The sequence below is a fragment of the Equus caballus genome, chromosome 17 (genome assembly GCF_041296265.1).
Source record: "Equus caballus isolate H_3958 breed thoroughbred chromosome 17, TB-T2T, whole genome shotgun sequence".
Classification (NCBI taxonomy): domain Eukaryota; kingdom Metazoa; phylum Chordata; class Mammalia; order Perissodactyla; family Equidae; genus Equus; species Equus caballus.
Genome location: NC_091700.1, coordinates 46470386 through 46486205, shown reverse-complemented (window position 1 = coordinate 46486205; position 15820 = coordinate 46470386). Strand labels below are relative to the sequence as shown.

The 15820-nt window shown below is 43.2% G+C and overlaps 1 protein-coding gene across 13 annotated transcripts in view; it reads right to left on the bottom strand.

Moving 5' to 3' along the window:
* Positions 1 to 7669: 7669 nt before the first annotated feature.
* TSC22D1 (TSC22 domain family member 1) overlaps positions 7670 to 15820 on the bottom strand; it is a 132913-nt gene continuing 124762 nt past the window's right edge. For 11 of the 13 annotated variants that reach the window (XM_070239776.1, XM_070239777.1, XM_001492188.7 and 8 more), the window contains 2 exons: positions 10208 to 10259; positions 7670 to 9043 (listed from right to left, as the gene is read on the bottom strand). In XM_070239776.1, coding sequence (XP_070095877.1) covers positions 8786 to 9043; positions 10208 to 10259 — 310 coding nt within the window. In that variant the 3' untranslated portion in view covers positions 7670 to 8785. Of the gene's footprint in view, positions 9044 to 10207; positions 10260 to 10659; positions 11133 to 11320; positions 11414 to 15820 lie in introns of those variants that run through there. The other 2 variants (XM_005601251.4, XM_005601249.4) reach the window with 2 other exon arrangements.

Sequence of the window (15820 nt, the reverse complement as noted above, 5' to 3'; positions counted from 1 at the left end):
GTCAAGTGGCTGTGATGTTGAAGTGGGAAAGGCAGTTGTCTCATCGTGCTGTGGATCCATCTGGCGCCGTGCCGGATGGGGAGGGGGAGGGCCTACCTGCCTTTATACTGTCCATTCACCAATGGGTCCTCTGACTCAGCCTGTACCCACTCTTCCCTTCATGGTGTAAAATTCCCTTACGAGAACATGGAATGCCACTGGGCCCTGCTGGCCAAGCAGCTTAACAGACTGGGAAGAGTTTGTCTATTGCTGGTTTTTGGAGGGGACGGGATTCACATGCACCCCTCTTTGGGGCACACACTGAGAGACGGACAGAATGCCAGCACTGGGGCAGCCATGGGCCCCAGACATGCTCCACTGGGTGAGGCTGCCTGGCTTTGGAAGAGGCCAAAATGGTGGCTAAGAGCACAGATTTTGCTGTCAGACACCTCTGGTTTGCACCACACTTATCAGCTCTTTACTCTGGACTTGGCAGTTGACTTATTCTCTCTTCTTCTGTCCTATGGGATAACACCTTCTTCACAGGGCTGGCGTGAAGAATACATGAGACACTGCGTTTCAAGGGCTTTGCACACAGTAAGTGCTCAAAAACATGTAATCATAATAACAAATGGATTCCATCCTCCCTTTCCAGAAGGAGATTGCCTGTCTTCATGCTGTGGCCCAGTTCAGTCATTTCATATCTATGAAGGAAAAAGCATAACTGCTCATTTCCAATAGCTTGGCTCTATGAAGCAAAATAAAACCTGACAGATAACAGAACAGGTTCTAGTTGTTTTCTTCTTTAAGGGTTCAAATCATGTGAATCTTAAAAATAGGATTAAAATGAATTAAGCCACAAAATTTTATGAATCAGGTGTTATAGTTTGACTTTGGAGCACGACCTTAAATGCCTACCTGAGCCAGGTATGGAAATACAACCAGATGTGTGAGGCATGCCGGCAGCTGACATGCAGCACCATTGCAGGTATGGCGGGCTCCAGCAGGCTGGAGGCCCAAGCTCGGCCTAAAGTGAACAGCAGCTACACTCAGCAGCAGCTGGTTATTGTCATGCAGGAATACAGATAGACTCCAGGTTGCCAGAATTTGGAACCATATCCGAGTTTCAGAAGGGATGTCAGTAATTTTTTTTTTTTTTCAAATCCTGTATAAAAACAGGTCTGAGAGCCAGCTCTGGTCAGTAGGCTTGATAGGGCCTGAGGATCACCAGATGTGACCTCTGATCTTAGCTGACTCCTTGCCAGCACGGCTTCTCAGAATGAGTTACACTTTACAAGTTCAGCAGGCCAATTCTCACTGCACAGAAGCTTTTCTCCAAACTCTCAGGAAGATAACTCATTCCTATCACAGGGGAAGGCAATTGTTTTCGACAACTGTGTCAGAAGTTATTTTTCTCACGTGTTGTTTCACAGCTCCTTCAAAGTCAACCTCAAAATTCACCTCTTCCTCGGTCCCCTCTGTGATGTCTCCTCCTCATCTAACTCTCCTGAGTGCCCTGGGTTCTCGTGTGCTCATGGCTTTGTCATATTGCTTCAGGTAGTCCAATTTGTGGACCACTTAAGGTAACAGACTAAAAAATGTACATCTGAAACATAATAGAAATTTGCTTCTTGCTGTCTTATAACAACAGTCCTGAGTGGCTCCAGCTTGGGGAGTTGGGAGGCAAGAGAGGGGCTCGGCTCCACCCAGTCATTCAGAGGCCCAGGCTGCTAAGGCTGTGTCATCTCCAACATGTGGTTTACAAAGTGACTGCAGTTGGCTCCAACTAGTTGGCTGAAGGGGAAGAGAGCATGGAGCTCTGTCCACAGGAAGTTTTCATGAATCAGGACTAGAAATGACAAAACAGCATTTCTGCCCACATTTCTTTGGTTAGGATTCAATCCTGTGGGCTCATCAGCTGCAAGGGAATCTGGGAAGTGCAGTCTGTGTGCCCAGGAAGAGGAGATTTTTTTTTGGGAAACGCCTACCAGTCTCTGACATAGTCCTCCCTTTGGATCCAAATACACATTTCATCTTTTTGCCCTCACAGAACACACTCGCCCTCCCCAAGGGCAGCACCCAAAGGCCCAACCAGCTACTACATTCAGCTCAAACTCCAAGATGTCTAGGTGAGGCACAGGTCTGGGTGTGGCTCCTAAAGGCCTGGAACTAAGACAAGTTTATCTCCCCCTCCACTGACCGTAATGTCCTTCTGTAGGTGGAGCTGGGCCCGATGACTGCTATAAAACACCCACTGGAAGCATGGGGGACACACAGTGGGCCCCAGTCCTCAGCAGTTATGGAACCTTGCTGGTCCGGCATAGAGAAGACCTTTTCCCCTGGCAGTGGGAGAACTTCCTTGATTAGACCCTGCTTCTGCTCTCTGGGAAGAAATCCCTGGCCCATTATTCTCCAAAGTTCCAGACTCCTCCTCCGGGAGGTTTTCTTGTCCAGTCTCCTCCAAGGCCTCACATGAAGTGGGTGTTGGGGAGAACACTCTCTTGGGGAGCTGTACATATTCAGATGTCTGCTTCTCCCACTTCCAGCTCCTGCAAGTCCCAGGGCCTGAGGGTTATTTGAAAGTTCCAGCAACATTTAGTTGTTATTGTTTTAAGTCGGGGCTGATTGTATTTTCCTTGGTAATAAAAGTCCCTCAAAAACCTGGTAGGCTCCTCCTCTATTTGTATCCCATCAATTCAATGTGTCAGTAGTAAGATGTAAAATAATTTTCTGGACAAGATTGGGTTATGTTTTAGTACTGTCTTCCCTACCTCTATCAGCTGAACAGGAGCACCTAGAAGCCATGAGAAACCAAAGGCATATACGGGGAGTCCGTACCTCTATCCCACCTTTGCTGAAGGGGTGAAGCATCTTGTTTAACTGAAAAGCCTCAATGGGACTTCACCGCTTTTTTAGTCTCATTTCCAACTCTTTGGAATCTAGAAGCAATTGGCTTTTCCAATACTAGACAGCCCCAAATTTCTGCACCTTTAACTCCCTCTTCTTTCTACTTACAAACTCAGCTGATTCTTTCCTGAGCTCACCTTTTCCTTGAAAGCCTTTGCCAAGCACAGGGAAGAGCCACAGGTCACTAACTTTCTGGCTCCTCAGAGCTACACACTCCCTAGGCACATGAGCGGCCTTCTAAGTGATCAGAGGCAACAGTTGTACAAAATGTTTTGCCACTTTATGGTACGGGTGTCAGGCTCTAGAGCCTCCAGTAGTTTCATTGCCACCCACCACTCAGCCATAGTCAAGGCCACGTATTTTAATTTTGACAGCAGCACCCCTCTTCAGGGTACTCATTTCCATATTAGTTACGGTAAGCCACTGAAGCAAGCAGCTTCTAAGATTCCTAATGGCTGAAACACTGTTGCTCATGTAACTGTGCTAGCCAGTTCCAGGTTAGTGGGAGAGGACACTCCACAGTCATTCAGGGACCCAGGCTCACAGAGACTGTCATATCCACGGGCACCAGCTGTTCTCTGTGGGGTCAGCAGAAGGGGAAGGAGTACAGTATTGACTGAAACTGAGTTCCACAGTCACACCTAACTTCGAGGGGGTGGGAGGTGTCTTTTAGCTGTGTCCAAGTAGAAGAGGAAATGAGATCTCTCTACAGAGACCAACTTGGGTTGGTTTGCCTGGGATTTTCCTGGTTTTAGCACGGAACGTCCCACTTCCTGGGAATGCCCCCAGTCCCGGGCAAACCAATACAGTTGGTCACCTTACTGTCTCCGTTGCATCCTCTCTCTCCTTAAGGAGAGAAACTAAGTCTTTTGGTTTTTTGGTCCCCTAGTCTGCACTGACTACAAACCCCTCTCAGGGCATGAAGTGAATGTGCTTGACACAATGGGGCAGCTTAACTGAAATGTTTTATTCCTGGAAATTTGGGGCATGTGTGATGCAATCTTGCAGTACACACATCTGCAAACACTGTCTTTGTCCCTAAATAAGTCAGTTATAAAATGTAGCGGAGGGAGTTAGACTACCATGAGGAAATGTGACTGATTAAACAAGCGTTCTTAAAAGAACTCCCAGAAACATTTTTGCCAAAGGGTTCATCTGAGAAGGAATGATTCAGGTATGTCACAGAAGGTGAAGTACCTCATTGATCTTAAAGCAATGACTTGGGTCGTACCTGAGGACAGACTGTGGCTTGTTCACTGCACTACCTCTGGCTTGTAGAAGACAATAAATGTTCTCTGAATAAATTAACACATAGTTTACCAGAGAGCCTGGGCCCACTTTCTAGAATCAAAAAGAAGAGGTTTTTTGTTTGACTTTGTGCTGAAGGACGAGCTGCCATTTCGGCCAGAGTCTGATACAGAGACAGACATAGAAAGCAGGGAGTGGAAATTCTCGGCCTGTGGGCCCTATCAGCAGAGCAGGTGTGCTTTTGTTTGGTCTGCCTCAAATTAGGACTTTTCAGAGTCTGGATCTCTGGATCTTGAAAAATTGGAAGAGCTGGCAACACAGCGCTTGAATTCCCACCTAGTAACAATCAGATGGAGCCAAGCAGCCGCCAGCCCCATTGATGGGAGATGGGGCGCCTCCAATTGCCATAGTCTCTACCACTTCCTGTTGTCTTCCCTCACTTCACTCACTTCTCTGTCACGTGCTATAAACATCTGTGCCCAAAACACCAGGATTGAAGCACAGGTTTATATTGTAATACTGTAGTAATTTTTGCACATTGAAAATGGCCACTAAACCATCCAATAGCTATTGATAAAGCCTGATTACTAATCCCAGTGATTTTGGGCCTGCCTGGCATTCCATAGACTGTGTTACATAGAGCTTTTTTCCATAAGGAAATTAATAATTAACTAATTAAGATATATACTCCACCTATAATTGTGTATTTACTTCCACCCATATGATTTTCAAACATGAACAATTCCCAACTAATCCCTTCTCTAACTCACATCAATCAAACAGCTGCCTTTAGGTATTATTTCCTAGATACCGAAGGAATGGTGCATTTCTGTCCATTGTCTAAATGGCATTTTTTATGTGCTTTTGTAATAAAACTTTAACAGCCACCACTATTATCAAATGCCAAATCAAAAGCTATTACAAAATAAAACTGCCACAGCTTTATTCCTACAAAAGATACAAAATTAAATATATAAACAAACAAGGTGATGAATGACTCGAAAATAAGAGAAAGGCTAGCATTCCTTGAACACTAGCTCTGAAACCATCTCTGTGCTTACTGCTTTCCAGCATTATCCTTACAAAAACCCTGTGGCGATAGCATAGCCCCATTTTATCACGAGGAAACAGAGATGAGCAAGTAACCTGCCCAAGGTCACTTAGCTAGTAACCGATGAAGCTAAGATTAAAACCAAATTGATTTTAGCCCAAGAAGTCAAATGAACCAAAAAAAAAGAGTATATCCCCCCCCCCAAGAAGTTAGAATAAAATTAAGTCATCATAAAAAAGCAGAGGATTGTAGCATCTTATGGCAGGAGAGAATCTTCGTGATCTGATCCAACTCCGTATTTTACAGATGAGAAAGCAGGTCTGAGAGATTCCAAACAGCCAGTTCCTGCAGGTTCAGGCCCGGCAGCCAGAAGTCTTCGCCCTCAGCAGTGTTCTTCTCCCCCAACTCCGGCAGGAGGCTCACCACAGAATCTGCTCCCAAGTTCCATTGGTGGGCACATTTCTCCATTTTCAGGCAATTTTATCTAAGGAGGAGGAAACTTCCTTTCCTCTGCCTCCGTTTCTAAGCGTTATGCCGTTACTGCTGTCGGAATGAATTTGAAGTTGACCGCTACAAACAGTGGTGTCATCAGGCCCCTGGTAGCCTCACTATTTATTTTACATGAAGCAAGGGCAGAATAGTGTCAATTGACATTAATTTTCATTTCTAATTTGATATAATTAACTTTTTTACATCTCTTGTGTAGGACAAAATTGGGACATTGCATATTCGTTACATAATGAAAAATAAATTTTTGCTTTTAAAGTATGCAAAAAAAGCACACAGAATTACTGAGTTACGAACATCCCTAATTTGAAAGAAAAAGCATTCACTCATTAAAATCACATAAAATTCCTTGTTTCTCCTGCACTGAGCGGCGGTCTCTCCTGCTGCAGTTGCTGAGGTCGAGAACACCCAGTGCTGGTACAACATTCCATTCTCCTTAAAAATCTTCCCTGCTCCACAGAACCCGCAGGTGATACAATCAATTATATAACAACACAGGCCAACAAAGGCCTCATCAGGTGTGCAAGTACTAAACTGCCTTTTAAAATTACCTCAAACATCCTGAAATATAAGTCAATCACTTAAAAGTAAGTTTAGTAATTACCAAAATAAATGTGTATGGAAAAACATCTTTCCATTTTAATAATTCATTATTTTACATACAATATTCAGCTCCCAGAATATCATGGAAGTCTCACATTTTTAATAAAAAGGCCTCAAACTCCATTAAATAGTGGAGAAGAGAGTTCTCAAGTTTTCCACAATTACCACCTATGGTATTAAGGATCTTCATTAAAAACATAAAAGATGAAATGGCTAGAGATTTCTAGTCACTATAGTTCTCTTTTTAAAGGAAATGTAATTACTACCTAAGTATACCTTTATTTAAGTCTAAGTTATATAATCCTCAGGTTAATACGACAAAGATTTAAGTCCTTAGCAAATTCCCCAAACCATCTTTATGGCAACTACCACCAGCCCACGGCAGTCAGCAGTTTACTGCTTCAAGAGAGACTGCCGCCACGCCAGTCACTTTGACATTTATAGCACATATCCAATTCTTTTCAGGGAGCTCTGATGATCCGTTCACCTGTCAATCTCCCACCAGCTCCACATTAGAGAAAGGAAGGATTGAGAAAACTTAAGTCCTTGTCCTGCAAGGGCTTAAATGAGTGTTAGCGCTCGGGAGTGCCCAATTCCCATTGGGTGGAAGAAGCTGTTGCTGGGGTCCTGGGGCAGATTATAGAGCTGATAAATCCACCCTGTTCACTTGCTTGCTGACATTGCTCCTAGAGCAGAGCGGGATGTCCTCAGGCAGGGATGCCTCAGGCTCACTTCTCGGGGGCCAATTCGCTTTGGGATTCCATCATGTTTTGAATTTCATCTGATTTTACAGTCTTAAGGAATCAATTGGGAGGGACACCCTTGTTCATCTGGTCCCACCTGCAATCCAGCAGAGGAAATCCCTGGAATCACCCCATCTTTTGCTTGGACATTACCAGGCGCAGGACACTCAATCCACACTAGGAAAGACCCCGACCTAGAGTGACAGAGTTCTTAAAGGGGAAATCAGCTTTTCTAACTTCCATCTTTTGATCCTAGAGCTTACTGGGATTACACACAGAGTAAGTCTCATTCCCCTCTCAGCTGGTAAACGCTGGAAGATTAAGACTTCCCTGGATGCCTAGAATTTTCAACCCCCAGAACTTAGAGATTCTCTTTCAATGCCCCACCATCAGCCCTGAAGGGTGAAGCCACTTGTCCAGGTCACACAACTACTCTGAAGAACTAAGCTCTTGTCTCCTTCACTATGTCTCTCTTCGCTTCTTATACTTCTAGAGTCAAATTACTAGCATCCTTACTTTATCCAACCTTTTGACCCCCTTCAGGATTTTAAGTCAAATTATTTTAACTTTATCTGGAAATAGTTGTGAACATGACTGTAATTATGTTAACACTGTAATATAAAAACACTTATTTATCAACATTTTATATGCTTTATTGAAAGTTGACAAGTGCAACAGTTAAATACAGTGACACCTTACAACTGTGTAGAGAACATGCACAGAAACATATGCATATAACTACTATACAGGTAATATGCAGAAACCCCTACTGGGAAACTCATTTCATTAGCTAGAACTGACCATTTTCAAAGTATTCAACCAGCTCAATCAAAGGACTTCAGTGAAGGGATTTACTTCAAGATATTCAGCAGCTAGAGGATTTCAGATTACACAGAGTGACTAACTGTGCCAAATTCTTAAAATTTCTTTAGGTGTGGTTTGCTTCATGTAACGTTTACGTAGATCTCTATATAAAAGACAACCCACACCTCTTCAGACAGCCAATGAAACATCTAAATTTCAATCTGTACAACCTAAATAGTAGTTACAGTCCTCTATGGTACAAAAGTTACACTACATACACAAATATACAATAAGCAAAACAACCTTTCTGGTAAGATAGCCTAGGTCCCAGCTACCTGTCACCATTGAGTCAACTCTAACAGTGTGTGTCATCCACTGTTTCAGAAAGAGGCACAGTACTATTGTTTTTTATGGATTTTGGTGACAGTTGTCAATTTGTACAATGAACTGTTTCCCCTCATTTTAGGTGAGACTCTGCATCAGTCTTTACTTCTACCTCCCTTTCGAGTTCCTCATGGGGGAGGAGGAGAGAGGAGAGTCCGGTGGAGCTCCACTGCTTCGTAACCCTGTGTAGCACACTGAGTGCAAGCAGGAGAGCACGCCTGGAAGTGGGGGTGGGGAGCAGGGGAGACATGGAAAGGCACACAGCTCCTCAGCGTGAATTAAACCATTTTTCACATATCTGCCAAGCAGCATGAGGTCCCAGCACATCCATGCTAATTCTCTGATTAACCTTTAATTCACCCAACTAAGAAATTTCTTCAAGCCAAAAGCATATGAGTGTTTAATACTGGAAAAAAGAGATAATGGCATATGTCAGTCTCACGTCTCTTTTGCAGCGAGCAATGAAATGGGTGACTGTGGAGGCGGATCCCCCCCAGTACATCTTCTCTGGTCTGTTCAGTTCAGACAGCAGCAACCAGTTCTGCAGGGGCATAGGAAGCTACGCGGTTGGTCCTGAGCCCTGGGAGGCTGGCTGGGCCGGGGGCTGTGTGGTCCCCTGTGGCTGTGTGGTGGCAGGGGGGGAGCCAGTCTGCAGCTGGGCCTGAAACTGGGCAAGCTGCTCAGGACTGGCCAGTGTCTTCAGCAGATTGTTTTCCTGCTCCAACTGGGAATTTTTCTCTATTAGTTCTTTGATTTGCTCTTTGAGGACCTCCACTTCCTCTCTAACCGCATACATCAAATGGCTTTTCACCAGATCCTGAAAGGAAGAGGGGGAAAAAATGTTTAACTTACTATTTCCCAGGACTCTGAACTTCTAAAGCATTATTTTACATGGCTCTCCCTAACCATTTTCACCTCCCGTCTTTAGAGCTCATTTAAAGACACTCAGGGAAATCAACTATACAGATGCTTAAGTTTAACCTGTAAGCGATCACGCTTTTTAAAAGTCTATGCATTCTTTGTAGCCGTTAGCCAGGAATGCATAGAGTCGGGTTTCCTACTCGAGATGACAAAATGCACCGAGCTCTGGGGCTCTGGCCGGAGCCTGGCAGCCGCCTGGCCGCCGCGATGTCCAGGCCCGCAGCAACGGTAGCCGCTTCCCCGCCCCCAAGTCCCTCCCTCCGCCCGCTGGACCGCCTCCCTCAGCACCGGCTGCAGCCAGTTCCTACAGAGCGTGTTGCCGCATTTTCCTCCCTCCACCCCTACCCCCCTACTTTCGCGATTAAGCTGACATCACAGAAACCTGGGCAGACGTCGCAGCCAATGGGAGCTCGAGTTATTTATAGCTCCGAATTAAAGGTTCGAGTTTGCCTAGCAACAGTGGGCAGAGAATCCCGTGAGAAGAGCCACAGGCGCTGCTCCAATAACAAAGAACGGCCAAGGCGGAAATGAAAAATAGGAGAAATCCAGGCACAGGCTGAGAAGACAAAACTTTTCTCCGATTCTTCTTTATTGTGCAGTCGCGGACATCACTGGGGATCCGTTTGTGCACGGTCTAAAGAGCCCTTCCCCGAGATCCCACTTCTGGGGCCCTCCCCCCGCCCACCAGCCCCTAGTAAACCTTAAGATTCCTAGTAAAGCCACATCCCTAGAGATGTGCCCACGACAGAAGGGCAGGCAGGGCCAGCGCCTCCTAGCAATTCCCCAGCAAAAAGGGACACCTCTGCAAAAATCCCGACATTATGTGAAATCGGTCCCGGTCCGGGAAAGAAGAACATTTAATACCCTCAGGGCCCCTTCTCTCTCCACAGCAGCCGTGGTACGTGGCTTCATGCTGGCAGAGCCGAGGCAGTGCCGGCATTTCCAAATGTATGAAGAGCAACCGTCATCATAACTATGGATGCAGTGCTTCCATCCTAAGACATCGCGCTTTTTGTACTGTGCCCACATTTAGTACAAATTATTTTTAATCAGTACATACCATAGCTTGCTCGATTTTGTTGTCAATAGCTACCACACTTGCACCAGAGGAGCTGGAAAAGAGGGGGGGAAACATCGATAAATGACATTTATTTTAAACATCCAAGACAAAAAAAGATTTCCCAATTCTGCGATGTTACCAGTATAATTTTTTGAATATTCGTTAACGCTATATATCACCCTCCAGAAAACACCAGCCACTCTTTTACTAACGAATATCCAGACATTTCTCTATTTTAGTGAGCCACAAAAGCCTAAATTACATAATGTGGTAAAAGCCTATGCTCTGGCCAGATCTGTGAAAAGAAGGCTATTCTCAAGATTTCAAAAAGCAACATCCATGTCACCGTACTCTCAGCAATGGACAAAGGAATTCGCCTGGCTCTCTTTCACCTGCATTACTACAAGTATCTCACGAGTAAATTTAAAGAAACTGTCCCAGCCGACATTTACCTATTATCAAGTCTCACAGAGGCGTTTTCAGTCCCCAGCAAGGATGACAAGAAAGAAATTGAAAAATGTCTCAGTTGGTAAACTCCTAGATCCATCGCCACTGGTCTACACCATTGGGATTTCATGCAATTGCAGCCAAAAACACCCTCGCAGAAAAAAAGAGGGAATACCAGCAGCCTTGTTTGTGCTAGACAAAAATCTTCTAGCTTTCTGCAGCTCAGAGAGAAATAGAAAACAGCAGCCCTAATTTAAAGAAACCCGGCTCCTGGGGCTTGGCGATTCCGGGAAGATGCGGATCCCACTGCCATACGAAGAAGGCTCCCAGGTCGACAGCCCGGTTCCACTAAGCTCTAAACCGGGACTCGGCACTCGGCGCAAAATATATCCAGGGAAGAGCGGCGCCGATTGGCCAGCACACCATTGGAGCCGCCCCCTTCCCCCTTCCCCGCCCTCCTCCCGCTTCCCCGCCTTCCTCCCCACCCCCACCCCCGCCCCCAGCCTCCCGATCCCGCTCTTCGGGTGGGCTGGCCCAGGCCGCACTCAGAGGGGCTGAGGTGCGGCGCTGTCGAGGCCTGTACGGCCTCGGATACCCGGGCCACTGCTTCAGCAGGAAACGTTGAGGGTCCCTGAAAAATACGATGGGGGCCCCGCACGTGCTTACGTTTAAGAAGTCAGACCCCGTCCCTGGAGCTGCCTGTCCCCGCGGCTGCCACGGCGAAAGCTTCCTATTTGCAACCAGAACCGTCTGAGCTACTGGGCATGCCCAGTCCCACCGCTAAGACTTGCAGGAGCTCCAGTGTCTGGATTTCAATTATCTAGTTCTTACAGGCAGCAGTAATGGGAGGATTTTCTAGGCGGTTTTATTTATAAAGATAATAACCATACTGTAATAATACTTCTTTTTTAAAGCCAGTGAATTTTAGAAGGAAAAAAATCACATTTGCTTTTTGAGAAATACCTTTCCATGAATTTATTAATTGTAGAAACAAAACCAAAAATATTACATATTCTTTGAAGGCATATATATATTGAGGAAAAAAGGATCCACCAGATGAAATCCGATGGATCTTCTCAAATTGTCCCCGGAGCCACAAACCTTAAAATCACATCTCCCCTTCTTCCGTTCATAGGAAGAAAAATCAATCCACAGGTTGAATCCTACAGAGATCTATTTTCTCTAAGTCCCTAAGGCAAGTTTTTGGAAGTGGCAATTCCTGTAAGTCTCCATCCTATGAGCCTCCTTACATCAGAGGGACTGAAATATTGTAAAGTATGTATTTCACCCTATGGCCACACTAAACAAAATAATTCCCTTCTCTAAACCAAAACCAAGAAATCTGGGTGTAAAATAGTTTAACCCATTACATAATTTCCTCTATTAATTTAAAATATTTGCAAGGATGCATCAATTGAGATTACAATGTAATATACTAAAAATCTAAGCCCTTAAATTTGTTTATCTTAGATTATAAAGTTTACAATTCAATACATTTGAGAAGGCAAATTTAACCTCTACAATACTGCCCTCTAATGGCATAATCCTATAAAACCAGAAACAAATAAACAAAACCTACAAATAGTAAAGGCGATGCAAGTTGTATCACAAATAATTCCAACATAAAATCTGACCAGAGAACATATATGTATATATTCTATTTACACATATACACACATACATACACACACACACATACACACACACACACACACATACAGTCTTGTCTTTTTTCAAATAAGTATTCTCCCTCAAGCAGCATCTTTTAATTTAGGAAATTTTAATTGCCATCAGATCCTTTCAGACAAGGCTGGCAGGGAGCAATTCGTTTTCGAAATTGTCCAAAGAGATTAGGAACCAAATCTGGTGAACACGGTAGATGATGAAAAGGGCAATTCTCTTTTGGGTTAAAAACCAAAGTGTGACTAACTATAAAGCAATAACATTCTCCTTTATTATAAGGTTCATATTATTTTCCAAATTTTAAGGCTTTGATTTTGAATAACAAAACTTGTTAGCATATTTATAATTTACAAAAATCAACATATAAACTATCTCATGATAGAAATTTTAGGAAGGCACCCATTTTCAGTAGAAACAAAATAAGTAGAAGCTTAAAAATCACAATAATTTGGGAAGCAAGCACGTGGTCCTTATGTCTATGAATGTTAGGCAGAATTATTATTTACTACATAATAGTTTCTATATTTTTAAAGATAAAGTTACCACTGAAAGATAAAGTTATCACTAAAACTATGTGTATTAAGTCCATTTACATATTTTAACTAAACTACACAGGAAAAGTTATTAAAGAAAGCATCATCTTAAGCTGTAAAGAGCTTAAAGAAACAAAACTCGAAGGTCATGTAAAGAAATAAATTTGAAATTCTAAGCTGAATTTGTAAGATTACTGAATTAATGAAATTTTACTCACAATGGTCCTTAACACAAACAGAAAGAAAGAAGTTGGTTATGTTTCCATTTCATTCACTTTGACTGACCATCCATTGTATTAAGCTAGAGAAGCCAATACAAGCAACCAGTCTGTTTAACCAGTATCCCTACAGATGCACATTATGGTCATACTTTGCTATTTTAAATAAAATTGCAAAAAGCATACATCCTTCACTATTTGTGTATATATTTCTGGAGAATTTACAGGGGAAAGGATATGGAACAAAAAACTGATTAGAAATCTATTTCTTTTCATATCTTTCACATAAATATGCTAGATTCCTTTAAAACTAGATTTGTATATGGAAACTGAAACGATAATTTGAAAGAGAAGGCAAAGGAATTGAAGGAAAGCTCCAAGGAGGAAAACTCATGGGTCAGAAATGGCTTAGGCAAAATGGCTAGAATAACTCTCAAAGATTCTCCTCTTCGCAAGACACAACATCTATGAGTGTAGTGCCAAGTCAGAGCTCAACAAAGACTAGCTAACAGGACAGGCAAAGCACTACTGTGCCTCCAGGAGAGAGACCCCTAAAGGTGTGGATGATAACAGTCATCTTCAGGCCCTAGGCAGAGGTCAAGGCTCACTCCAGTGGGAATCTGGAGCACAGCAAATTACCTGGACATTTGATATTGGGGTGTTTTTTGTTGTCGTTTTTCTACTTTGTTTTGTTTGCCTAAGAGCCTTTTTACCTTGATTCCAATTCCATCACCTTGGCATATTGGCAGCAGGCACATCAGGACAGGAGAAGAAGAGCAGGGGCAGGGCCCGTGTGTTTCTAACACAGTAACACAGGCTTTTCTTCCAAACTTGATCTGACTTGGCCAATATAGATGCAGGTGGAGATTTACCATTCAAATAGGATTTCCTATTTCTCCCTCTGTCCAAACCCCTTGCCAATCTAAAGTGACTGCCAGGGAAGAGGCTGTAGCCGCTGTCAGGGCCTGCCAGTCCTTCCCCTTCCCCAGTTTCCGTTCTCTAGGCACTGGGAGCATGGTTACCCGGTTTAGCAAACGAGACTACAGGGCTTCCAGTTAAAGGTGAACTGCAGATGAACAATGAATAATGGTTTAGTGTTGGCACTGTCAGAACAAGAAGCAACTCCAAAGAAATCAAAACAAGAAAATTCAACCATATTTTAAATTTCCTTGATCATCACAGGAAAGTTGGAAGATGAAGTTGAGGAAATCTTCCAAAAAGTAGAACAAAAGAAAAAGAAATGGAATTGAGAAATACACTGTAAGAGGCTCAAAAGATGAATCAAGGAGGTCTAACATCAAAAACAGGATGAATTCCAAAAACACAGAACTGAGGGAAGGAAATGATCAAAGAAGTAATTTAAGAATTTTTCCAGAACTGAAGGGCACAAGTCTCCAGAGATTAAATGAGATGACCAAATGGCCACCATAATAAATGGAAAAAACCCTACACCAAAGCACATCATCATGAGACTAAAGACCACTCAGGACAGAGGACATCCTAACAGCTTCCAAACAGAAGTAACAAGTCACAAACACAGGAACTAGTATCCGAATGATTTGCTGGCTGACAGAAAACAGTGGAGAAATTATCTTTAAAATTCTGAGAGAAAAATGTTTTTCTCTTGGTCAAATCATCACTTTAGTGTAAAGGTAGAATAAAAACCTTCTCAGACATTTCACACACCAAAGTGGAGGAGCAAAGCAAGAAAAAGGGCTCAGCAAGATGAACACGTTCTAGAGATTTGCCGTACAGCCTGTACCTGTCGTCAACAATACTGTGCTGTGCACCGAAAACTTTGTTAAGAGGGCGGATCTCAAGTGAACTCTTCCTACCATAATAAAATAAAATTTAAAAAATAATAAATACTGTATATTCCAAAAGAAAAAAGAAGTCATGGGAAATATGAACGGGGCAGGGGGGAGAAGGAAGGGAATCAATCTCAGGATGACAGCTGCTGAGCAAGCCTAAGCAGGAACGGGTCTGTAACGGATCAGGAAGATGGGGCTTCTGGATGGAGAGCCTTGGTGGGAACAGAGATGTGATCTGGTACATCTGAGCACTGGCGGGGGGCCAGGGAGCTACAGACAGGCATGGGACAGGTCGATGGAGCAGTTAGATAAGTTCAAAGACAGTTTTACAAGAAACAAAAGAAAAAAATGGTAAATAAAATTTACATGACTATATTAACTTTTAAATTTTTTATTGTTTTAGCTTTAAAAAGTTAACTTTGATAAGAAGGTAGTAGAAAGGAAAAAAAGGTGTGATAAGAATGGTTTAAAAGTGCTAAATCCTAATCTACCACAGCTAGATTATAAAGTATCTAAAATTGAAAAAGCAACAAACAACAGTATAAATATACTACATAGACATGTATAGCTAAACATGAGAAGACATAAAAATTAAAAGTGGCCACCTGTGAGGCATAGACTGGGGGACTGAAAAAAGGGAACTGCTAATATTTTTTTTCTCTTTTCTCTATTTGATCTTTAGGTGTGTGCAGGTATAAAGCAAATTTAATCAAAGCAGATTAAAAAAACATTTTAAAAGGAGAGAGTGGTATCTGCAGAGCGTTCCTCTGCTCCCAGGCTACAGCTGAGCACTTCTCAGCACGTGTGGAGAGGAGATGACCCAAGGCCGGGGAAAGAGCCATAAAAGAAGCAGGCAGAGCGATTTTTGGAAATTACACAGGGTCAGGAATAGCTGGTGTTCCCACCACCCTAAGTAAAAAG